Source organism: Paramormyrops kingsleyae, chromosome 3 (assembly GCF_048594095.1).
Source record: "Paramormyrops kingsleyae isolate MSU_618 chromosome 3, PKINGS_0.4, whole genome shotgun sequence".
In the NCBI taxonomy this organism is placed as follows: Eukaryota; Metazoa; Chordata; class Actinopteri; order Osteoglossiformes; family Mormyridae; genus Paramormyrops; species Paramormyrops kingsleyae.
Window position 1 is genome coordinate 24168170 of NC_132799.1, and position 24151 is coordinate 24192320.

Consider the following 24151-nt stretch of genomic DNA (forward strand, 5'->3'; position numbering starts at 1 on the left):
AGGCTAATGAGAGAAGTCCTGTTCAAGGGTACATTCATAGTTGGAACTGTTCAGTTGCATGGCTCCAACTATGCAAGTCGCTATCGTCATTAGCAGCATACCCCAGGTTAATAGGGGAGTAGTAAATGACATCATGAAGTCTATGATGCTGACAATGACAAGAGGCTGCTACCTTTGGTTAGCTAAACAAATATGTAATATTCATTCACTCACAGGCAAACTCAGCCATACTCATTCATTGACTCTCACAAAAGATTCACTTATATCTGAGTTGGATGTAGCTGAGAGACACCAAAGGCACACAGATCTTCCTCACCGGGACTCTGTTATTGCATGCCGTCCCTCCCCAGAAGGAAGATGAGCCTGAAAGCTGCTCCCCCCCTGGGCCAGAAGCCTTACTTGCTGGATGCCTATACTGCTGAGAGTCTCTGTCCGGTGGACATGCGCTCGCTGTGCACTCTGCCCGACGGCGTGGACAAGGCCGAGTGGATCGCCAGCCACAGTGAGTGTGCCATCGCTCTGGCTGAGTTTGGGTGGTGGGCAGTACTGGTGTCCCTGGGACTGATGAGGGGGGCACCCTCTCTCTCCCCCCAACCTTGTGCAGCTGTAGCCTTCTTCCAGCTCATCAACCTGCTCTCCAGTGCCCTGTCTGAGTTCTGCACCACAAGGACCTGCCCCACTGCCAGTGGCCCTGGCAACAGGTGAGGCCACCTATAGGCACAATGGAGCAGGACCAGCACACGCCCCCAGATGGCACCTGACTGGTATGGGGAGTCTCAGGGGCAAGAGCCATCTTATACAGGACTTGCAGATAAAAAAGAAAAACGAGACAGACATGAGGTACCTTTGCAGCCTGATCACTGGAGGCTTGGGCAGGAGCTGGGACCTGCAGCTGATGGGAATTAAGCAGGAAAAGGCCACGGTAGCATCTACTCCTAGTTTAACTTGAAATTAAAAAGCAATGAAAATAAACAGAACTATGAAGGCCGATGTGAAGTAGGCATATGCTGGTTTGAAACCTGCCACAGCTTCACACGTGGGGCCTCTCTCTGCAGGACCTTCCACTGGACAGACGAGGACGGCAAGAAGATCAGCTGCTCTGCTCCCCTCTACACCGGCTACATCATGTGCTACATCCAGGAGCTGCTGGCCGATCAGGAGGTTTTCCCGTCAAAGTCAGGTGTGGTTTTACTGCCCGGAAATGCAGTGTTTAAGGGATTCCCCAGTCCTCTGGGATCCCCAGGTATCTGATGTTCTTCAACAATCAAGCAGGTATTTGGTGTCTTCAGCAGTGACACATTTAAGAATCCCTGAGGTTGAGAAAGAAGTTTAAAATCTGTTAATAAAATAACCTATTGATCCTGATGGGGAAACTCTCCTAACACCTCCAGCCAGCTTGTTCCCTATAGGTGGGGACCAAGCTGGCCTCAAAGTGTAGCCACCCATAGCAGCTGGGGGTTAAGAGCCTTGCTCAAAGGGCCACAGACAGCCCAAAGGCAGGCTTGAAGCAGCACCTCCCCCCATCCCATGCACACACACCTAACACCAGCATGCTTACCCCACAGTAGCTAAGGTGGTGAAGGAGCAGGAGAGAATTTACCAGTTAGATACAGGTGATGATTATGAGGCCCAATTGATAGGGCCACAGGGGGCAATTTAGCCTGGGCATCGGGGTACCACCCCTACTCTTCCGAAAGGTGCCCAGGGATTTTTTATGACCTCAGAGAGTCAGGACCTCGGTTTTACGTCTCATCCGAAGGACGGCACCATTTGTACAGCACAGTGTCCACATCACTGCACTGGCCACACCAACACCTCTTCTGGCAGCAACCTGGCTTTCCCAGTTGGTCTCCCTTCCAGATACTGGCCAGACCCAAACCTGCTTAGCTTCAGGTAGATTACCTGGGCTCAGCTGCAGGTGCTATGGCTGCTGACGTAGGTCTGATATAGCTTCAGTCTCAAATACTGGTGTTTCCTCTTTCACACATAAATCCCACGTAGTTAGAAGGTGGAAAAACAGGAAACTGGGGGTTAAGGGCCTTGTTCATGGACCCACAGACATGCTGAGGCTGGGTTTGAACCAGCGACCTTCTGATTACAGGCACACAGGCTTAGCCCACTGAGCCACACGCTGCCCCCATGGTATGACTCTGCGAGCATTGTGCCTAAACTGAAGTGGGAGAATGTGGCAAAATAGAAAGAATACACTCTAAAATAATGATTAAAAAGTACAATATGGTAAATACATAAATATTTATGGAGTATTATGTACTGTACATAATTGTATTTGCTATACTTTTACACGACTGAAAGCATAGTAGGCTTGTTCACACCAGTATCGTCACAGTCATGGAACTAAGACGTTAGAAGGTGATGGAAATTCATCAGCGCTCTCATAATCTTATGGGACCAGTCATCGTTATGCATCGTAGAAATGTTGGTTCTGTGTGAGCATCTGCCGTGCCTCACTGTAAACCAGCCAATCCGAGCAGAGCTCATCAACATATTCATGAGGCCACCAAATATGGCAACGTGGCCGGTTTCATTTTAGTGCCAAATAATAGGATGTAAATGAGCCTGTAAAACTGCTTCTGGGCATTTTATGACCAAACCAAGTTCACATACCTTCCATGCAGACACAAGAAACAAATACACTGAAATAAAGGACCTATGGCACCCTTAAGGGAATCACACTCATAACAGTGGGCCGCTGCTTATTCTTGCACCCGCAGACTCTTCCTTCCCCATGGGCTTTACCTTCCTGGCGCAGAGGATCTTCCTCTACCTGTTCCACATGCTGGCGCACCTGTACTGGGCCCACTTCCAGCACATAGCTGCCCTGGAGATGCAGCCCCACCTCAACACAGTCTTCACCCACTTCACACTGTTCAGCCGGGAGTTCCAGCTGTTGGACTGGGCGGACACGGAGCCACTGGAGGACCTCATCTCAGCCCTGACCCGTCACCAGGACATGTGAGCCGCGAAGCAGTGGGGCGACGCTCCGGGCAGCTGTGCTGGGTCGGAGATGCCCAGAGGAGCTTTGAAGGTGATCTGCTTCTGGACGCAGAGGCCGTCTGCGGACTTCTGTCCTGGTGTGTGTGGTGGGACGCCGCACTGTGGTACTCGCCCCCAGCTACAGCCACTCAGCTGATAATGCCACACATTCATGCCACACCGAAGCTGATCCCTCAACTGTACATGCTGAGAGAGAACCCCTCCCCCCCGAACTCTCCCTCCAGAGGAACCCACTGGTTAACCTCGGATACCCGGCCTTCACAGGCTAGCATTTCCTGTTTAGGCCCATTAATGTTAAAAGGTTTATCTTCTGCAAGGGTAAGAGGTTGATGATATATTAGTGCAGCAGCAATGTGAACATTTTGGTCAGTCCCAGTGACATTTATCTATTAATGATACTGATTAGCTGGTAATCTCTGATCTTCACAAATTTGTAGTGAAACAGATATCAGAAATGTTACTCCGTAAAATCCTGTCGGTATGTGCAGTGACCACATCATATAAAGCAGGGGGTCAGGCTGTTATGCAGACTTTTTAAAATCTGTTTAGGAAAATAAAAATGGGTAAAAACTCGTAAAACTGAAATGGAAATCAGATTATATTGTTGTGACAATTCAAAACCGAAACCAGAAATACTTCATCCACTTTTGTCTTTTTTTTTTTTTTTAATCCTAAAAAAATGTACATAACATATTATGGCTTTGAAAAGCCTGCAGATTAACCTAAAGAAAACTTCAATATATACAGTAGGGTGGTCCTGTGAGGGTGGCCAGGAGTCACATTTTAAATCCACAGTGTTTTATGCACTCAGCCTTTTATTTTGTGATGCACTGTGAGAAAGTACTCCATTTTCTGTAGTTTTATTGATGTTTAGAGGTTGCTCAACAAGATGAAAGTGTGTAACTGTAAATTAAATATACAAAATTTCAGCCAAACTTTTCTGAAAAAATAACTACAGCAACAGCTATGTAAAAAAATAAAGAACACAACAAAGTGGAGTTTATAACCAATGATCAATAAATTGACACTATGGGAATATTCAAGCTGGTTGAAGCCTATCTAAGTCATCCACTGTCGGTAATTCTCAATCTCTCGGGTCATTCGTTAGCAAAAATGTGCTAGACATCTTATTTTTTGCAGCATGAAGAGTGATCTCTCAAACATTTCCTAACACTCTGTCAATGAAAAAAAATCAGAATAATAAAAGCTGACCAAATGAAATGTGTAAAAACCAGAAAATATATTAAACAAATGTTCAATGTGCAGGGCCCAGACGTGTGACCCATGTGTGTGTGCCCTGCGCCCAGACGTGTGACCCATGTGTGTGTGCCCTGCGCCCAGACGTGTGACCCATGTGTGTGCCCTGCGCCCAGACGTGTGACCCGTGTGTGTGTGCCCTGCGCCCAGACGTGTGACGGCATGTGTGTGCCCTGCGCCCAGACGTGTGACGGCATGTGTGTGCCCTGCGCCCAGACGTGTGACCCGTGTGTGTGTGCCCTGCGCCCAGACGTGTGATGTGTGTGTGCCCTGCGCTCAGACGTGTGACCCATGTGTGTGTGCCCTGCGCTCAGACGTGTGACCCATGTGTGTGTGCCCTGCGCCCAGACGTGTGATGTGTGTGTGCCCTGCGCTCAGACGTGTGACCCATGTGTGTGTGCCCTGCGCTCAGACGTGTGATGTGTCCTGCGCTCAGACGTGTGACCCATGTGTGTGTGCCCTGCGCTCAGACGTGTGACCCATGTGTGTGTGCCCTGCGCTCAGACGTGTGACCCATGTGTGTGTGCCCTGCGCCCAGACGTGTGATGTGTGTGTGCCCTGCGCTCAGACGTGTGACCCATGTGTGTGTGCCCTGCGCTCAGACGTGTGATGTGTCCTGCGCTCAGACGTGTGACCCATGTGTGTGTGCCCTGCGCTCAGACGTGTGACCCATGTGTGTGTGCCCTGCGCTCAGACGTGTGATGTGTCCTGCGCTCAGACGTGTGACCCATGTGTGTGTGCCCTGCGCTCAGACGTGTGACCCATGTGTGTGTGCCCTGCGCTCAGACGTGTGACCCATGTGTGTGTGCCCTGCGCTCAGACGTGTGACGGCATGTGTGTGTGCCCTGTGATGAGTTAGCACTCCATCCTGAGTTGTTCCCTACACCTATACCTTCCGCGATGGGCTTCAGACACCTCATGACCCTGAATAGGATAAGTGCTTACAGAAAATGGATGAACCAAATGTTAAGTAAAGGGGAAAATAAAATCAGCACAGAAGAATAATCAAATGAATGACCCAAAAGACAAACTAGTATTACCGACAGTGGATGACTAAACAGGGCTTTAATCTCTAAACATGCTTGAAAAATCACCAAAAAATCCTGATGTTTTCTTATATAAAACAAAATTAGGGGTTGAGAAATAGCATTTTCAAATTTTCATTTTTAAGGACCACCCTAATGTACAGACACCTATTATGTGGACAGTGAGATAAACGGCATTGTGGGAAATGGGTAGGCCCGACTGTGTCCCCCCCTCACACACACAACCTGGACACACGAACGGCCAGATACAGTCGGGAACACCATGTTTTCAAACGGGGTAATATTGCTCTCGTAGGCATGTTAACAGAGGTAAAGACAACGGTCAATATTTCCAATACCTTCAACACCATTGTGTAAACTTCCTTACACAAAAGTTAAATAAATTACCACCATTCATTGCATAAAAATCTGAATATTATATACAAGAAAAAGCTATAATTAAATCTACTCTATAAAGGGGGCTTAATGGAGATGTACATTTTATATGTAGAGTTTGTAAGCTCATGGCAGCAGTCTGTCCCTTTGCTTGGTTCCTCAGATTTTGTTCATTCTGAGGTTTATGAAACAAAACATCGGCCTCACGGAGTCGGCCTCACGGAGTCGGCCTCACGGAGTCGGCCTCAGGGCAGGGAGGCCAGACTACAGCATGAAGGTGTCCTCTCTTCTGCCTGAGGGTCCTCCCCATCTCCCTGGTGCCTTTTTATACGTCTACATTTCTGTCCCAGCTACACAGCCGACGTCACTGCATGGAAGAGGCCAGACAGAACCCAGAAGGTATGCAATGTTCACGCCATGCGTGGGCCACAGTGCGACGACAGATTTAGCAAATACAAACCGTTTTAGCGAATTCTGGCGCCATCAGCCATGGAAAATGCTACTGAAATCATGACATAGAACCCAAAAATCGCTAAAAGTGTCTTGAGACAAAATGTAAAGCAGAGACCCAGAATGATTCTGCTCTCCTGACATGTAACTACTGCTGGGTGAGAAACTTCTGGATGAATCTGTACAGACTGCCACCCTCCCCTGACCGTGTCCGTGATGCTTACACTGGCTGTTATCCTGCGAAGGCATGTGCACTAACACTGTCCATGTATACGTAACAGCCCTCCATGACCTGATGCAGCGTCTGACAGCATACTTACACGCACCTCATAGTAATATCAGGCCTCTGCCCACAGGTGCATGGGGCCGGCTAAGTCTGGTCACACCAGAGGAGGAGCACTGCCTTAGGGATGCTGTGTCATGTGATGAGGAGGTGGAGCTCAGTCACTGTCCCACTGGCTTTCACCATACACAGGGCAACAGCTTAACCCATGTTTGAATAAGCTGTAAATAGTGTAAAAATTAAAGCATCTCTCGTTCTCCTTACATTTTCATGAGTCCCCCCCCCCCCCATCACCAACAAAATTATTTAACTGACAACAGCTTTGTAAACAAATGCACACTGAAGAAATGACCATGTGGTATGTCTCCCATAAATTACACCCCATAAACATTCGAAACTGCGAATCAGCGTTTGCTTTAAAAGCTTCCTCAACCATCTGCAGAACATCTCAGCCCTGCAGAGTCCAGCCTGTGTGCCTGCGGAACCAAAGCATAGCCTGGGTGACGGAACCCCACAGAGGGCTCTCTCGCAGGACAGGCAGTCCGGGTCCAGGCAGAACCTCACTTCAGTCCCACAGATCGGACGGTAAATTCCCAGTGCAAACAGCGGCCATCTGGAGAGGTTTCCGGCAGGAGTCATCTTTGTAACATACGTAACCTTAGAGCGATTTTTATAAATAAAAATAGAAATAAAAACTGAGGCGTGATTATGCATCGACAGCTTAATGCCGGCAATACTGAACACTGTCACACAGGAAGGCCCCTCCCCTCTCTACTGCTCTGGGGGCCTGTGATTGGCCGGCAGACGTGTCTGTCGGCATCACGTACTCCTTCCTGCAGACATTGTGCATTCTGGGTCCTCCACTGCAGCCAGCACCCATCATGCGTCCGACAGACAGCTCTGCACATTGTCCATCCACAGCTGTGCATTCAGGCTGTCCTGGGCACAGAAGTTGTACACCCTTTTGGTGGTCTTTAGCTGTTGTGGGGTAAATACGGGGCAGCGTTAGCAGATTAATAACCAGGAGCAATACAGTCTGGGTGGGAGACGTACTTACATCAAAGAAGGCTTTCTCATCAATGTTTTTGGGGGCCCCCATGGTTGGCGTCCCTGGCACCATGGACTCCACCTCCGCCAGGTCTATCACACCCTTGCACTCCCTGTCCTGTCGATTATCATAGTACCGCAGCTGGGGGGCGAGGGCATTTCAGTCAGAGAGGAGGGAGGTCTCAGTCAAGCCATGCAGCCTGATACCTGCTAAACACCCGCTGAAGACGCTACGCACCTGGTGCTTCGTCTTGTCAAGCACAAACCAGCGTGGTCTCCATGGCTTCAGTAGAGCCCCCTTCTTATACAGGATGCCCTCAAACGACCTGGACAGGAAACAAACTGTAACCTCAATTCTTTCTGTGTATGTGTGTGTGTTTGTGTGTGTGAGAGCGAGAGAGAAAGACAGAGAGACATGGCTGGGCTAGGCCACAGATCAAGTGTGTGTGAGAGAGACACGGCTGGGCTAGGCCACAGAACCTGGGCAGCAGGTGCTCACCTGTTCTCACTCTCTGTGCTCTGGAACTGGCTGTACAGTGTGCTGGTGCTGGGCCGGCTGCCAAGGTTTCCCGCGGAGGAGGAGCCAACGCCGCCTTCTGCCTCCAGAGCCAGGTTGATGCTGGAGCCCATCATGCTATCATGGAGACACGCCCCCTGGGCCCGCCGCTGGTGGCTGATGTTGGAGGACATGAGCAGTGATCTAGAGGAGGCCTGTGGAACATGGAAGAACATAGACACATGTGTGAGGCTATCCATCCATCCATCCATCTGCTAACTGGTTCAGAGTCACGGGGAGAGTCTATCCCAGGCAGAACAGGCTTGGAGGTGCAAGATGCTGTTCTGCCCAAATGGAAGCCAACATCTCACAATAAAAGTTATACACTTGGATGAGCCCATTTTTACATGCTTTTCAAATGTGAATCTCAATATCACCCTGACCAATGAAAGTCTCTCAATATCACCCTGACCAATGACAGTCTCTCAATATCACCCTGACCAATGACAGACGCTCAATATCACCCTGACCAATGACAGACGCTCAATATCACCCTGCTCAATGACAGACGCTCAATATCACCCTGACCAATGAAAGTCTCTCAATATCACCCTGACCAATGACAGTCTCTCAATATCACCCTGACCAATGACAGTCTCTCAATATCACCCTGACCAATGACAGACACTCAATATCACCCTGACCAATGACAGTTTCTCAATATAACCCTGACCAATGACAGTTTCTCAATATAACCCTGACCAATGACAGTCTCTCAATATCACCCTGACCAATGACAGTCTCTCAATATCACCCTGACCAATGACAGATGCTCAATATCACCCTGACCAATGACAGACGCTCAATATCACCCTGCTCAATGACAGACGCTCAATATCACCATGACCAATGACAAATACTCAATATCACCCTGACCAATGACAGACATTCAATATCACCCTGACCAATGACAGACATTCAATATCATCCGGACCAATAACAGACACTCAGTATCATACTACTAAATACAGAACAGCACAATCTAAATCTGTGCTTCTCTTAAAATGTAGCCAAAAGGAAGTATGTTATGAATGTAATATTATTTTATGATACTGTAATATGATAAAGTGCACTGACATGGGGCAGTGAAACGCATCCAGACATCATCATAACATTGTTTTATTATATATCAATGTGATGTGTCATTACAGTAATAGGCTTCATAGGTTTTGGAAGATTTTTTTTCTGCTGCTGTCATCCTCCTTATCAGTGTATGTTTCACTGTTACACACACACACAGATTAGGTATCTATATCTTTGTGGGGACTCTCCATTTCTATGGGTATAACCTTAATACCAATACTGACAACCTTAACCCTACCCAGTCCAAACCTTAACCATAAGTAACCAAACAAAATACAAGACTCTTGGCATTTTTAGTTATTTGATTGAAGTCACTGATTCTTATAAAATTGAGTTTCCTCCTGTGGGGCCCAAAAAACAGTCCCCACAGTGTTAAAATAACAGGTTTTTGTCACATTGTGGGGACATTTGGTCCTCACAATGTAATATATACATGAGACACACACACAAACACACAGGATTCTTTCTGGGTAAAAGCCTGTTGATGTCTCACTCTTCTTGAGAGCCTTCAAAGAGAGCAGCACAGCGTGATCTCTGTGCTACGTGGCGGTTGGCCAGCGGCCGCCTCACCCTGCTCTCCAGCCTGCTCTCTGCACGCTGCGTGGACTTGATCTTATCCCAGGTGTCCTTCCACTTCTCTGGGACCTTTCCCAGCTCCATCTCAAGGGACTGCAGCTCCTAGTGGATGCAGAGAAGCATACAGCTGAATGACTCTGGCCAGATATATCCGGCTCCAGGGCGTTATTTATCATGGCAGTCTGTGCCACGGAGTGAGACGCCCCTTGGGGAGCCATGAACACTGATGCCCTGGCGGAGACGGAAGGTGGGCTGGTGGGCAGACCTGTAAGAGTTTGGTAATAGCGTCTGGCAGCACCCTGCTGTGGCAGTCATAGCAGGGCCACACTACCCGGCGCCGGGACACGCACACCGCCTTCTCTGGCCTCTCAGCGTCCGGCTGCTGCTCTGGCCGGCTCTGCACCAGCTCCCAGTCATAAGAAGGGCCCTCCGACAGGGTCTCCTCCGTGTAGAAGTCCCACAGTTTCAGATTGGAGATGCAGCTGTACGGCTTTAGCACCTGGACACAGAGCACAGAGGTGCTGGCTGAAAATGACCTCATGCTGGTGCAGTATCATACGTTCATCAGTAGGGGGCAGCAACAGTCCACAGCAGCATAGCCAACACGCCTCACCTCTCCATCCTCAGGGGCAAACATGTAGTTGAAGAAGATGGGGGTCTTCTTATTGAGTCGCTCGATATAATCCCAGACTGATTTGAAAGTCTGAGGTCCTCTCTTTTCACCCTTTTCTTCAAACATCACACCTGAAAGCAGAGAGAACACCTCTGAAGAAACCAGCATCGCCATGCAGATATCCTGGCCAATGAGCACACAGCACCCATGTCCCTATAGGACAGTGCTACCCCATGTGATTCCAGACAGGGCAGATATATGGGGCACCGGAGAGAAGGTCCGGTCACGGGATTCTCACCCAGCTCTATTCTCTCATAGTCTGAGTCCAGCAGAAAGGTCCGGAAGCGGTTGGAAACGTAGTGATAGGCCAGGAACTTCAGGTAGTACTGACTGAACTCGAACTCCATGGGAAACTGAAGATGGATCTGTTGCAGGACAGAAGACCATGAGTTAGCATGACAGAACACACAGAGCACGTCAGAGCGCACCATGACGGAGCACGTCAGAGCGCACCATGACGGAGCACGTCAGAGCGCACCATGACGGAGCACGTCAGAGAGCACTATGATGTGTCAGGGCATAAGGCCCCTTCAGCCCCCAGACAGGATCATTACTGGTCCCTTCAGACTCAGCCATCTTACTTATTAAAATACAGTTCACAAGTCATGCTTCCTCTGTTGTCAGCCAAATAGACGTCTTGGCTAATCCTGGCCCTGTTCCTCAGTTAGTGTCACATTCTTTCACGCTGTCAAACATTAACAGGCTCTCATGACTTAAAACGACAGCAGCAGTGAGAAGCCGGAACACCTGCCTCCAGATGCCAGGAACATCGCTCTAATTGTTCTTCGTTCTGATATGACCTGTTGACAGTTAGCGTTGCTTTTTATAATAATCACTCTCTCTTACTTTAAAAGGGGTCTCGTATATCGAAACACTCAGCTGATAAGAGATGGCCAATGTCCCATCCGACGGCAAAGTCCACCAGTACGAAAACACGGTGAATTAGTCATTAGCGGAGTTGGTGAATGCTTGTTAGAGAGACCGAGGCAGTGGGACAGGCTCACCTGGTGGACGCAGTCCAGGAACTGCAGGAAGACGGGCGTGAAGCCGCCACTCTGGCCGGCCAGCGTCTGCGCCCCGCGTTGGCTGAATCGGTGGCCAAATGACAGCCACTCCTTCTCCACCAGCAACCTGAAGCCGTCGAAGGTGCGGTAGTACGGGTCCGACAGGAGCTGGACCAGCGACACCACCTGCGAGGGGAGGCCAGCGAGCAGCCCAGCTTTCACCACATATACATCCATGAACACCAGCGTCCAACAAGAGCCTGTCCAAACTGGAAGCCCACCTGTGTGGTGATGTCCCAGCCGTCCTCCAGGCTGACCATGACGGAGGAGCCTGTGTCCAGCAGCTCCACCACCAGCACAGACACCTGCAGGATCTTGTGAAGCTGTAGGATGGAGACAAACAAGACAAAATGAGTAACCCTGACAACATGGTTTCTCCTAGAAACCTTTAGCAGGGGCGGGGGGGGCTTTACCAAGCACATCCACTCGGACTCCTCGAGGCACCGGTAGTAGGCCGTATTGGGGTCGAAGGACACGCTGTTGGGCACACAGGCCTTCATCAGCTTCTTAAAGCTGGTTTTCACCTGCCGCACGTCAAACACCTCGATGGGAACCACCTCCCACTGCTGGAACTGGTCCTGCTTGGAGCCCTGAGGGTGCAGATGAGGGAGATAGCTGGAGTGGAGCGTACATCACTCACTATGCCATGTCCAGCACAGTCTACACAAGCCAGCAGAAATGAGCAAACACGGGGTCTAATCAGACCTTCTCAGTCAGCTCATTAAGTCCCATTCCAGAGGCAGCAACCCTATGAGTCAGTCTGTTAATGTGGAGCGTGCAGAGAGGCGTCACTAAACCCAGCGGCCATTACCTTCAGCTGAGACTTGTCTCCAATGATGTAGAGATAGGACCTCTGGGGGTGCAGAAAGTGGGTGTCGGCAGGGCTGCCATTGGCCTGGGGAGGGTCCCTCCCTGCCAGCTGGGCAATCTGCCCCGTGCCCCGGATGCTGCCCCATTTTCCTGTGGTGGACACGCATGCACGCGCACACACACACACACACACACACACACACACACACACACACACACACACACACACACACACACACAGAGGAAGAAACAAGGAGGAGAGCTTAACAGAGATGAAGGTTCAGTGCTGCAGAGTGAGAGAGCCAGACTCTCTGCCACTTGTGTGTGAAAACAGGACGTTCAGTTCTAGATAAGCCTTTGATTATATGAGAAAGTGTAAACCAGTAGAGGCAGGCTGATACCACGGCAAGCACCACATGGTTCCTCCTAGTGTCACCTGAGAGAACTGGCCACTAAGCAATAGGCATGCATAACCCCCCTTTGGAACATTCAGTCAACATTAAACAGACATCAGGTTAGTCCAGGGATGCCAGCCAATGGACAGCATGGAAGCAGACATGCTGTTAGGCGCCGCAGGAGTTACATTCTCTGACCGGTTTATTTACTATACCTCGGGCAGAGTTCTGGCTGATCTCCGAAGCTCTAGGATGATAGTAAGAGATGATCTTTGCTCTTTTACCTGCTCCCAAGGTTACACAGGGCAAAGAGGTCTGTCAACTCAATCACGTGAAGATGGAGTCCCACCCCCCACCCCAACTGCCATGTGTGACCTCCCACATCATCCCGAAATTTCACGCTTCCATTACATATTATCTGGTGGCATCAAATCAATGGCGACCATACAGACATGGCTCTGGAATGTCCTGCCTGGGCCTTTGGGCTTCCCGGAGGTATGTTCCTAGGCTGTGATGATAAAGTCCAGCCATCTCACTGCTGCCCCACCCCTTCCTCTTTCACCGTCACGCTTTTGAGGCATTCTCCCAATGCAAGTCCTTCCATAACATGCCCAGTGTAATATGACTTCCACCTGGTCAATGGTGAAACTTCAATTTTGAGTTGATCAAGAACCTTCCTTGAGGTCAATGCTCTTACTGTCCTGCTCCTCCCTGCCCAGCTCTCTCACCCACACAGAGCCAGAGGGGGGGGGCGCATTCTCAACTATTCCTGCCTCTCCTCTACTTTTGCAGACTGTTTCCAGCTCCTTCACCGCAGCTCTGCCAAGCACCAGACTCTGATGTGTCTGACTGTTGGATCCTTTGTTGCTGTTCATCATTCCAAGGAGCTGATAGCTGTCTAACACCCCTCTGTCTTCAAGACTGTGCTCATGCTTACTGGTGTTTCTTAGCTTTAGCTGCTGCTGACCAGTGGGCTGAACAGCCATCAGTGAGGTGTGCTGCGGTCCAGCATGGCTCTCTCACCTCCCTTGCCGAAGCCACTGGGCACGTCCTCCCTGCTTCCCATCACCTGCTTCATCAGGGCCCCAATCTTAGGCTGCCTCAGCTTGTCGGAGGCGTCTGGAGCCGGCAGAAGCACAGGGACATTTTACTGAACACGCTTCCTTCCATTGCTCTGTCTGGGGCCACATGTCCAGAGCACGCAGACAAAGAGACGCCTTATTATCACGTGATTTTGTGACAATTACATATGGCCGATTTACACAAAAACCAATTCAACATGAGGGTAAAACATTCAGCAGATTAACAGAGAAAGCCTGTGCTGTTTTAGACTAGCTCTGCTACAGGCTCCAGGATTCCCAGGGGCAGCTGGCCATCTGAGGGCAGACTAACTGGGAGAACGTTAAGCTGGAAAGACACTCGCAACTCAGCGAACCAACCAAGAGAGCACAATGCTAAGCGCTAACACGACCTCACCAGCTGAGACACAAAATACATATGATGCATATTTTAAATGCTAACAGGCTCAGGATCCAATCAGCTGAGATGCATAGTAAAATCAAAAGGGGAACCTAAAACATAAGGCAGGAAGAGCACAGTCCTGCAGCTGTAAGGAGATCTGACCCAACAGAAGCCACAATAAATATTTCACAGAGACTAACCGCCAGAACTCACCGGAGCTGCTGGTGGCGGCCGGGGTGAAGCTGCTCAGCGTGTTCCTGCCGCTGCTCTCCGAATACGAGGGCATGGACGAGACTATGGCCTGCAGGTACTTCTCCTGTTCCAGGCTGATGGAGTCCGTCTGTGAGGGGCCTGCTGGGTAGGGTCAACAGTGAATGCAGGGCTAGACATAAGCCGCGGCACCGCGGCCAATGGCCGTCGTGCCTTTCAAAATTGGCCGCACGCCTCCTCAAAATTGAAGTACCTTACGGCCAAGATTGGCCTGCCTTTAATGTTTGTCTGGCCGTATGCCCCCTTTTTACCGAAAGTAACGTTCATTACACAAAAGACTTGCGCACGCCACGGTCCACTTTACCTCGTCAACAATCGATGCATCTGTACTGAACCCGAACCCAACCTTCGATACGAGAAACAAGGTCGACCCGCACATCTCGTAATTCCCAACTACTGAATGAACCGCAATTAATTCTGAACTAATACGATCATGTGTTCGTCGCATGATTGGCTGGTACGGTATGTATCGTCCAGCCTACTATGGAGCCACAGCAATGACAATGGTGCATCATCGGGGGTTACGTTTTTGATTGGAAAAGCCATCCGACGGTTTCCGAATAACAGATAGGTGTCCTCTTCGGTAATCATCGTGTAGTTGTCGTCTGCTGCTTATGCTGTCACCATGCCTCGCAAAGATCGAGAACGTAAAAGAAAGCAAGCTGAACTCGCGGCTACTGCCGCAAAATGTTGCAAATTATCTACTTTGTTCAGGTAAGTGTCAGATGGTGTTGTAAAAAAACATTTGCCGAGGCAGAGCAGATTTGACTCAGAGAAGTACCAAGCTCTGCTGGGAGGATATAGGACTGGTAGCGTGCAGTGTGCAAAAAACGAACGTCAAGTCAATCGTCATGTACACTAAAAGAATACGGGTGTTCTGAGCAAACAAATACAAAAATATTGACGGCTCCTTTATTGTTGGATTTTGTTTTTTGAAATAAAGCTATATATATCTATAAATATATATATATATTCTGTCTCAAATCGAAGGTCGTATTGCGTAGGTTGTCTAAACTTGGTAATTAGGCTACAGTAATTGGTAATTAGTGACTCAGTATTGGCCCAATGCCTTTTTGGAAAGTTTCTGCTTTTTTGAAAATAAAAAAATGCATCCTTTATGGAAATAAAATTCCTCCACAAGGCCCGAGGTGTCCTATAATATTTAAATAAATGAAAAAAACATTTTTTCAAATTAAAATTTTTAATTTGTCAATGAATTCACAAAAAACAATACCACTGCACACTAGCTAATAAAATTTATGATCAAAATTCGAGAAAAAGATTTATGACCAAAGCTCTAATTTGAATTGGTGGTGCAGTGCACTAGGAAAAGATACCCAGTGACTCATATTTCTTTGTACCAAGAAATTAGATAGGTGGTCCAAATACTTAATTAATGTAAGCTTTGGAAATTGTCAAATTACTACATAGTCTGCGAGCCTCGGATATATGGCCTTGGTGCCCTGGATTTACTCCAGATTTTGGCCTTGTGCCCAGGCTTAATGGCCTTGTGCCCTAGAAAAAATATGAATAGCCAAGGCCAAAGTGGCTGTGCCCTCCTAAATCCTTATGTCTAGCCCTGTGAATGCGTAGGACAGCCCAGTTCCAGGGAGGTATCTCCTGGCATACACCGTCACACGCAGCTTACCGGCACTCGGTGCGTTGGGGGTCTTGAAGAAGTCGGCCACCCCTTTAGCGTGGAGGCCGCCTGAGCGTAGGAGCACAGCCTTGGAGCGGGAGTTCCTCCAGCAGACCACAGGGAAGCGGTTCTGTTTGTAGCAGCGTGAGATCCGCTGGATGGTGGCGTCCGTGATGCTCTGGGGTACGATCAGCAGCCCCGGATAGCTGTGGAGAGAGGGATGATTTGGGAAGGATTTGCCCCTACGCTATGAACATCTGAAACACCAACGCAGTGCTCACCTCCTGCACACGGTGTACATGCGGTTCACCGTGGAGATGCGGAAGGGTTCATTCTTGGAGCGGGTCAGGCTGCTACTGAGCGTGCCCAGACCAAGCCGCTGGTAGTCACGGCAACAGGCCCGCTCAACCACGTTGCTCATGGTCTGCCGGTCCACTGGCTTCATGGTGGAGGAAAGGGTGTGAGGGTTCTGGTCCAGCTCCTCAGAAACTGAAAAGAGTCAAGAGTCAATAAAACTCAACATCCTGTGAGACTCATGTGCTAGAACAGATCATCTCTATACCTGAGATCTCATCTTCTTCCAACTGCGACTGGAAGCTGCTACGTTGCTCCCAGGTGGGAGGCGTGTACTTCTTCCGAGTCACATACTGCCGCCCAATGGTCTTCTTGGCAGTTTTCATCAGGTTCTTGGACAGAGCTCTGTGGGAACCAGGCAGACGTTGTGATTCAGCTCCGTGCCCCAAGCCCCGCTGATTGGGGCTAACACAACGCAAACTGCCTGATCTGTGTTATTGTCATGCAGAAAGAAGAGAACATGCCCTCCATCAAAGCTGGAAGGCAGAGAAGACCAGCAGATCCAGAGAGGAGTTGTCGTGACTCAGTACTTCTATCCGCTTCCACACCTTCGCAATCACAGAATATCACCAGGAGAACCCAAGCACACGGCCATTCGCCCGTTGGCCTATCGCCGCCCCCTGTTGGGCTCACTGGCAGACAGAGGGTGTCCTGATCAGAAAGTGTGACAGGCATGCAGAGAGGAATCACAGGCCATGTGATGCAGTTTGAAACAGGCTCTAGCACTGGCAAAGGTCAACACAGCTAATGAGGACCAAGAACCCTGGCTGCCTTCTCAGTGGTCAACTGGATGCAGTATGCTCTTCAGGTACTCAATGAATCAGCCACTCACTGCCAAAGACTGCAGAGGGCAGGTTTACATCAATATAGGCCAAAAATCATTTCTCTAATAAGTTGTTGTTTGCATTGTCGTACTGGTTTACAAGACTAGAGTACAAAGAGATCTTCCATTTAGGAGGCTGCGCGACCATGGGTCTGTTTCAAGGTTACAAGGTCCAGGATGTAATGGTCTGAGAGAAACGCCTGCCAGTGCTAGGACGCCATTCATAGCTGGGACAGGTCCGAGAGGGACAGTGTCTGTCCAGCGGCTCTTACGCGGTCGAGTGGCCCACACGGCCCAGGGTGTGACCCAGCTTGAAGCCCTGTAGAAACTCGCTTGTCTGCCAAGAGCTAAGGCAGAAACAGAAGGTGAGGGTTGACGATGACACTCCCAGGCCTGCCTGAGCAATTACTACAATAGCTCATGGAGGTACACAGTAAAGGTATGTAGACTAAGAGTTCCAAGAGATCAGATCAATGATTGCACCAAGCACAGATGATGACATATGAGTGGATGACATATGAGCCTTGACTTGGACCATCTGCAGCTCTGGTAGCTCTTACTTAAACGTCTGGTTCTTCTCCTTGCTCTTCTGCTCCACCACCATTCCGCCAGCCTGGCCCACGGTGAAGGCGAAGGTGCCGCGGACATTCTGTGGGTAGCGGAGCTTGTGCAAATGCTTCCGGAAGACTTCCGCCAGGTCCGAGGCCACCTCCTCATCAAAGGCAATCTTCATCAGCTGAGTCAGGAAGAAGAGGGAGGTTCAGGAAGAAGGTAGGCGGCAGGCTTTCGATTAACAAAAGAACTTAAGTTGACTTTTACATTAAACTCCTACGTAAACCAGCAGGGACAGAGGATGTTCAAAGCTAAAGTGGTCATGGACTTCTGGAGTGCGGGTTGGTGTCAGACAGAAACGAGACGAGACTCTGCCTCACCTGAAAGGTGCAGGACCGCAGCTGCAGACCTTCTTGAATTAACTGATCCATTGAGATGCTGACGGCGATCTTCTTCTCCTTGGTGAGGGAGGCGACGGGGAAGGTACGGGTCACCACCTGCTCCCCCACTGGGGGTGAGGAAGGGGGCCCTGTTATTAGGGGGTTCTCTAATTTGCTACCCCTCCACAGCCTTCAGATGCCAAGCGGACACGGCACTCACCCAGGGGGTCCACTGGGGTACCCGTGAAAATGAGCCGGTAGCTGGTGAGGAAGATGGCCCCTTCGGCCGGCAGTAAGGGCGGCCCCCCCATGGCGCTGGTAGCCTCCTCCCGCCCGTCGGGCAGTAGGTACACCCTCATGGCCTCCATCACCAGCTCCTCACCAGTCAGCAGAGTGGGGCTCAGCAGCTTGGGCTGGGGGGGGTGACAGAGAGAGCCCCGTCACTGACCGAAGCTGCACCATCAACACATCCACCAGACATTTTACTAACAAGCAGAAACACAGCAAATCTCACAACCGCTGGTAAAATACAACAGGACTAAGATGATCATCCTCATGTAAAATAACCCTAACCTTTAAAATCATTTTAATTATTAATTATTATGTTTGGGTTTATTTATATATAAAAAATGGAAACACAAGACATATGTCAACCTTAAAGGTAAATCAGTGCCTCTTAAAAAAACATTATAATCCCCCCCCGTTAAGCGAAATCAACGGTCTGTTTACTGCGAGCTTATTTTGATGAGGCTTCTAAAAAAACCAGGGCATTTAAGCAGAGCAGTAAACACACAAAAACGAAGGACTTCCACGTAATGGCAGGATCAGTGGGCGGTGATTAGAGGAAAATGCTATAACAAGCTATGGTGCTACAGCCCCCAAACACACATACACATAGATACATTAACGCCGTCACCCTAGTGACAAAGACCGCTTCATTCATAATTTCAAGGATGACGTTCAGGCTGCACACAGAATAAAATCTGATCCCATGTTTAAACAGTCCATAAATTATGCAACAATGTAAGAAACGGCTTTCCCCTGTGAGCCAGAGCACTGGCCAAGGTAACTTTTCCTGTTGGAAACACTCCAACAACAGGTGTTCTGTCAATGCATGATGGGTTGGGGGTAGGGGTGTCTCTAACTGACGTTTACCAGCTTTACCCATCCTTTACCCCTGCTAGACCACAGTAGTCAGACACTGGTTACCTTCTGAATTGGGGGAAGCCTTTTACTCTCCCTGTTGACCGCGTCCAGGGTCTCTATATGCATCTGAACAATGTCTAGGGGGAAAACAAGGCAGACCATAATGAGAATTACAAACAAGTAAGTGGTATCCTGGTGTCCCGGTCTGGAGCGGCGAGCTGGGGGGGTGGGCCTACCCGGGATCATGATGTGCAGAGACTTCAGATGCTCATTGGTGACCCCGCTCTCGGTGCACACCTTGTCCACGAAGCGAGTGATGAAGCGCACGACCACGTTGGCCACGTCCGAGCCCTCTGCGTCCTCGAAGCCACTCTCCGTGTCGTAGCTCTCGCCCATGCTGCCAGCGATGCTGCACGATGGCCCAAGGGGATTGGTCAGGCTGGCTTTTCAAGAGGGACGCTCTGATCGCATCACAACCGTGTCCCCCACCGCCCGGCCCAGTCCCCTGACCTGGCAATGGCGTACCTGTTGGTTACATAGCTGTTGGTGACGCTCTCTGCATCGCCCAGCCCAGAGCCGCGCAGCAGGCGGTTCTTGCTGGTGTCCAGGGGCAGCAGGAGGTAGCTCATGCGGTTGGCGTAGTGGATGGCCTGGCTGAACACAGTGCTCTCTTCCTTCTGCACCAGCTCTTGCTGCTTCTCCTTGCTGAAGGTGGGCCAGAGCCTCCGCTGCTCCGAGGCGATCTCCAGGGCCCCACGCTCCTCTTCAGAACCCTCACTCGGCTCCTGAGGGGTAGGGGTTTGCCATTAAGGGCAGCCACAGAACCCAAATGGCATTCATATTTTACAGAACTGCAGTTCATTTCACCAGATCATTCCTACCGGACCAGGCAGCTCGTTCTCCTTGAAGTCAAGGTAGAGGGTCCGGATGTGGTTCTGGACGTCACTGTAGAACATGGCCTCCCAGAACTGCATGTTGGCCCACACCGCATGCTCCTGGACGCAGCAGTAGGCAAACTGCGTGGTGCCTGATCCCAGTTTCTGAAGATTGCAAAGGAGAAAAAAACCAGACATGAAGCATCCATTCAAGAGCAGGATGTGAGCATCACTCAACGCTTAGGCGATGCTTCTCCAGATGTTTCAGCAAACCCACCCTGCAGAAGGCTGTGACCAGCGGGAGGAGGGCAGCTGCTATTTCGTGCTCGTCCATGTTTGAGCAGTCCTGGGGAACAGAGACGTTAATTAAGAGATGAGGAGGGAATCAACAGTCTGGAGATCAACAGTGTTCAGCAGAGCTCAGGTTCTGCCCTGAAACAGTGCTGAGCCACATTACGCTCTTTTACATGTATAGCAGGTTCAACCTTCCCAGCAACATCCCAACAGCAGCAGCTGGTTTAGTGATTAAACCCAAACCTCATGAGTCTGTGACCCCAACACACCTGCAGAGTACAGTTCATCATCCGGACCACATAGTCGAACTGCTGGTCATCCAGCACGGCCCGGTTCTGCAGCACGTGCTGGTTCAGCTCTTGGGTCATGCAAAGCCGGGCTGCGCGACTCTTTAGGGCTCTCATGACGGCCGGCATCAGCTGAAGGGGGGACAGGGGAAAGACAACTGAGATTATCACATGCTGTCCCTCAACAGCAAGCTAAACATCATTGGTTCCTGTTCTGTTGACCGAGAACAGCTGCTGGGATCTACCCAGCTGGGAACAGCAGAATGCAGTTCCAGATAATCACACAAAGGGTGTCACCATGACGGTTCCTGTCGCTTGGCCCTGAGGAACTCACCTTCTTGGCCTCCAGCAACTTATTTTCAAAAATGTAGGCGATGCAGTTCCTGACCACCTCTAGCCTCCTGGCGCTGTTAGCGAGCACGCTCCCGTTCTTCTCCGTGGCGTCACCTGGAAACACCACAGCCACCGTTATGTTCTCAGCCAAAGGGACATCCAGGCCCGTGGTGTTACCAAACACGGGAAGGCCTAAGTTCCAAGTGCCTAGAACCCAGTGAAACTATCTCACACTGAACAGACCTCCATGGAACAAAAGTGCAACGGCCACATCCAACATCACTAGGACACAGAAAACCGCAGCCCCCACCCGACCCCCGATTCCCGACCCCCAGCCACAGGTTCCCACCCGGAGAAGGTCCGGAGGGCACCATGCACTTCATCTCGGCCTTGACGATGGGCGGGGCGGCCTTCAGCTTGGCGGTGGCGTGGTCAATGAAGAGCTGCACCGCGACCTCGTCCAGGTGAGGGAAGGCGGAGGGCTGGGATTGGGGGGGCACCGGGGTGCCCTCGCTCTGCCGCTGGCTCCTGCGCATGGCCACAGCCGGGTACGGGTTCTCCTGAAAAGGTGGGTAACGGAGGCTTTAGACCACGCCACGCTCTCCCGAACAGAGGAAGTGCCCGTCTTCCACCAAGAAGATGCCTTTTTAAACCCCCCTAACAGTTGCCAATGTGACAGCTCAGCATACATGCTGCAGGACCCTACTGCAAACAATGCAGAAGCAGAAATGGCTTCAGACTGAAGCATCTAAGAGGAGAATGAGTGGATCATCACGCCAAACGTGCCACTATCCAGCCTGTGACGTAGCTGGGAGACGTGTCTGCGAGGGGAGAAGCGTCAGTGACATTATAAACACGGCCAGAGCCCGACTGCCTGCCAGACCAAGCAGCCTGTAAACAGCAGGCCCACCACTCCTGACCTTTCCCCACGCAGACCCGTAAACCACGCTCGCGGCCCGGTCCGGGCTGAGGCCACAGAATTTCACAGGCTAACCAGAAGAAAGAAATGGGACTTTTATAAGAGCTCTGAGTGGAGAGACCCTCGTCCACCACCGCTGAGTTTTATTGGACGTGGTCAGGATGGCAGGCGATAAAAGTCACACATCCTGAGACGCCAGGAACCCGACACTATGGGGTGGGGTGAGGGGGTCAGGCTGGGCAACGGGGTGGGTGCTGCGTCGGGGGGCACGTACGTTTTTGAAGAGCTTCTCAGTCAGCTCCTTGATGTGGGCCGTCAGTTGGCGAGGACTGCCTCCCTTCAGACAGAAGCGCTCTGCATGGTTACGGAGCAGCTGCAGGAGACGGTGGGCAGGATTACCGCTTCGTAAACCGCTAAAGTGGCGCTTAGCCGTTACACAAAGGATTAACAACACATTTATCGGCATTTTTAACATTGTGCGATAAAACATTGCCTTTCACCACACCACACCCATCCCGCAAGTCGCTCACCCCCCACCTCGTCAAAAATATCGATGGGCCGGTAAGGAGACCCCCTCTCGGACACAAAGCCAGCAAAGGCCATGCCATCCAGGACCTTCATCAGGAAGTCATCCTCCACGAGGGAGCGCTTGCCCAGGAAGGCGGCCTGGAGGAGATGGGTGCTCTGTCAGTAGCACAACAAGCATCTGCTGGGGAACAGGCGGAACCTCGGCCCTCAGCAGGAATTCCCCACACCCCGTAGCTGAATCAGAGCGGAAATACCCCCGCTCATTTGTGACCAATTTCTGATTTATGAGCAAAGAATAAAAAAAAAAAAAAGCAAAAAAATATACCACAAGTCCCAGCAGGCTCAGAAGGGACACGACCTTGCTCCAGGGACGGTACCTTGTGGAAGCGGATGATGGGTTCTGGGTTGATCCGGATGATGTGCAGGCACCAGCGGTACCCATGGAGGAGCTGAGTGAAGAGCCACAGGAAGACAGCGCGGATCTCCTTATCCTGTGGGGGGAGACGCAGGAAGTGGGAGTTCAGGCAGCGTAAGGAGAGCTCAGCCATCACAGCTAGCATGACAAGGGTGGGGGGGCTTGTACAGGCAGGGGGCATAGAGCAAGAGGAGGGGGGGGGTCGAGGCCCAACCTGGATCTTTAGGGCGGAGGGCTGCAAGGAGGCTGGAGGGAACGCGTGGTCCGCCACCTCCAGCTCGGGATCCAGCACCTGAAATGGACCAGCTGTTAGAGACAGGATGGCAGGCCGGGCGGGGTGAGGCTCATGATCACCACCAGGGTGCGCTGCTGAGACGTGACTCCCGCTGAGCCACCATCTGAGATGCAGGGAACCCTGCATCCAGACTATTAACCAAACAAAGAGCACGTGCGATAAGAGTCCGCTAATCGGTAGCCCAGGCATGGACAAGTGGGTCACACACCCCACTCTTATGTAAGAGTTCCACACACAGCTGGACGAGCTCGGTACTCGCCAGGACTCCAGAATGGCTGCGGGAAAGAGGCTTAATCACAGCAGCTCAGCAAAATACACCACGGCTCAGGCTGATGGGGACAGCTTCAGGAGGAGAGTTTAATCACCACGTGTCCTCAGTCATGCCCTGTAACATCTCTGCAACAATTACTGCAATTATGGAAACACTTCCTCCTGGCAAAAGCACACGGAAAACAAACCTTTGCTCCACGTGACTAAGATGGCTTTTCAGGAGAAGGAAACGGCTGCATCATCATTAAACCGAGGCCTGACTAATAGTGAGATCGCAAAACTGTCACCACCTGCCTCGGACATCAAACCATGACCGGTAAGATGAAGATCGCCAGGTTTCAAAGTGAACAACCCCATCCTTAAAGTTTCTGCAATTTCGCAGTCATTGCCTTAGTCTGGATGGCCAATCAAAAGGCTCCAAGTCGCACGTCTCGCCATGTTACCCACAATGCACTGGTGGCCCGATAAGCTCCTGTCTAATCCAAACAGGCATGCTCCGTGTTTAGGCTGAGTGTTTCAATGTCACGCACTAAAACCTCTCCGTCGTCCTTTGTCTCCCTATCACTGCATTTATTTGGGGTAAGTCCATCTCATCTGCAACCCACAGGATAAGATATGGTTGGGGGGGGGGGGGGGTGGGCATGTCCCCAAAGGCCCTTAAGGGTCACAGCGGCTGAGCA

The 24151-nt window shown here is 50.6% G+C and overlaps 2 protein-coding genes across 9 annotated transcripts in view; one reads left to right on the forward strand and one right to left on the reverse strand.

Annotated features, from left to right (window-relative positions):
* LOC111846127 (serine/threonine-protein phosphatase 6 regulatory subunit 2) overlaps positions 1 to 4189 on the forward strand; it is a 32681-nt gene extending 28492 nt beyond the window's left edge. Inside the window, exons 24-27 of the mRNA XM_072709908.1 lie at positions 371 to 502; positions 605 to 701; positions 1056 to 1180; positions 2733 to 4189. Coding sequence (XP_072566009.1) covers positions 371 to 502; positions 605 to 701; positions 1056 to 1180; positions 2733 to 2977 — 599 coding nt within the window. The 3' untranslated portion in view covers positions 2978 to 4189. The remainder of the gene's footprint in view (positions 1 to 370; positions 503 to 604; positions 702 to 1055; positions 1181 to 2732) is intronic.
* Positions 4190 to 5303: 1114 nt separating this feature from the next.
* LOC111846147 (myotubularin-related protein 5) overlaps positions 5304 to 24151 on the reverse strand; it is a 35339-nt gene continuing 16491 nt past the window's right edge. For 3 of the 8 annotated variants that reach the window (XM_023816080.2, XM_023816078.2, XM_023816085.2), the window contains 34 exons: positions 23121 to 23198; positions 22869 to 22982; positions 22501 to 22629; positions 22238 to 22336; positions 21394 to 21604; positions 21046 to 21158; positions 20694 to 20843; positions 20408 to 20476; positions 20137 to 20295; positions 19781 to 20040; positions 19492 to 19664; positions 19319 to 19392; positions 18330 to 18522; positions 18110 to 18237; positions 17738 to 17913; positions 17450 to 17524; positions 16563 to 16699; positions 16282 to 16489; positions 16010 to 16206; positions 14305 to 14445; positions 13654 to 13749; positions 12846 to 12914; positions 12237 to 12385; positions 11839 to 12015; positions 11647 to 11748; positions 11366 to 11551; positions 10600 to 10726; positions 10302 to 10432; positions 9954 to 10187; positions 9683 to 9790; positions 7973 to 8184; positions 7712 to 7799; positions 7484 to 7615; positions 5304 to 7404 (listed from right to left, as the gene is read on the reverse strand). In XM_023816080.2, coding sequence (XP_023671848.1) covers positions 7306 to 7404; positions 7484 to 7615; positions 7712 to 7799; positions 7973 to 8184; positions 9683 to 9790; positions 9954 to 10187; positions 10302 to 10432; positions 10600 to 10726; positions 11366 to 11551; positions 11647 to 11748; positions 11839 to 12015; positions 12237 to 12385; positions 12846 to 12914; positions 13654 to 13749; positions 14305 to 14445; positions 16010 to 16206; positions 16282 to 16489; positions 16563 to 16699; positions 17450 to 17524; positions 17738 to 17913; positions 18110 to 18237; positions 18330 to 18522; positions 19319 to 19392; positions 19492 to 19664; positions 19781 to 20040; positions 20137 to 20295; positions 20408 to 20476; positions 20694 to 20843; positions 21046 to 21158; positions 21394 to 21604; positions 22238 to 22336; positions 22501 to 22629; positions 22869 to 22982; positions 23121 to 23198 — 4794 coding nt within the window. In that variant the 3' untranslated portion in view covers positions 5304 to 7305. The remainder of the gene's footprint in view (positions 7405 to 7483; positions 7616 to 7711; positions 7800 to 7972; positions 8185 to 9682; positions 9791 to 9953; positions 10188 to 10301; positions 10433 to 10599; positions 10727 to 11365; positions 11552 to 11646; positions 11749 to 11838; positions 12016 to 12236; positions 12386 to 12845; positions 12915 to 13653; positions 13750 to 14304; positions 14446 to 16009; positions 16207 to 16281; positions 16490 to 16562; positions 16700 to 17449; positions 17525 to 17737; positions 17914 to 18109; positions 18238 to 18329; positions 18523 to 19318; positions 19393 to 19491; positions 19665 to 19780; positions 20041 to 20136; positions 20296 to 20407; positions 20477 to 20693; positions 20844 to 21045; positions 21159 to 21393; positions 21605 to 22237; positions 22337 to 22500; positions 22630 to 22868; positions 22983 to 23120; positions 23199 to 24151) is intronic. The other 5 variants (XM_023816084.2, XM_023816083.2, XM_023816079.2 and 2 more) reach the window with 4 other exon arrangements.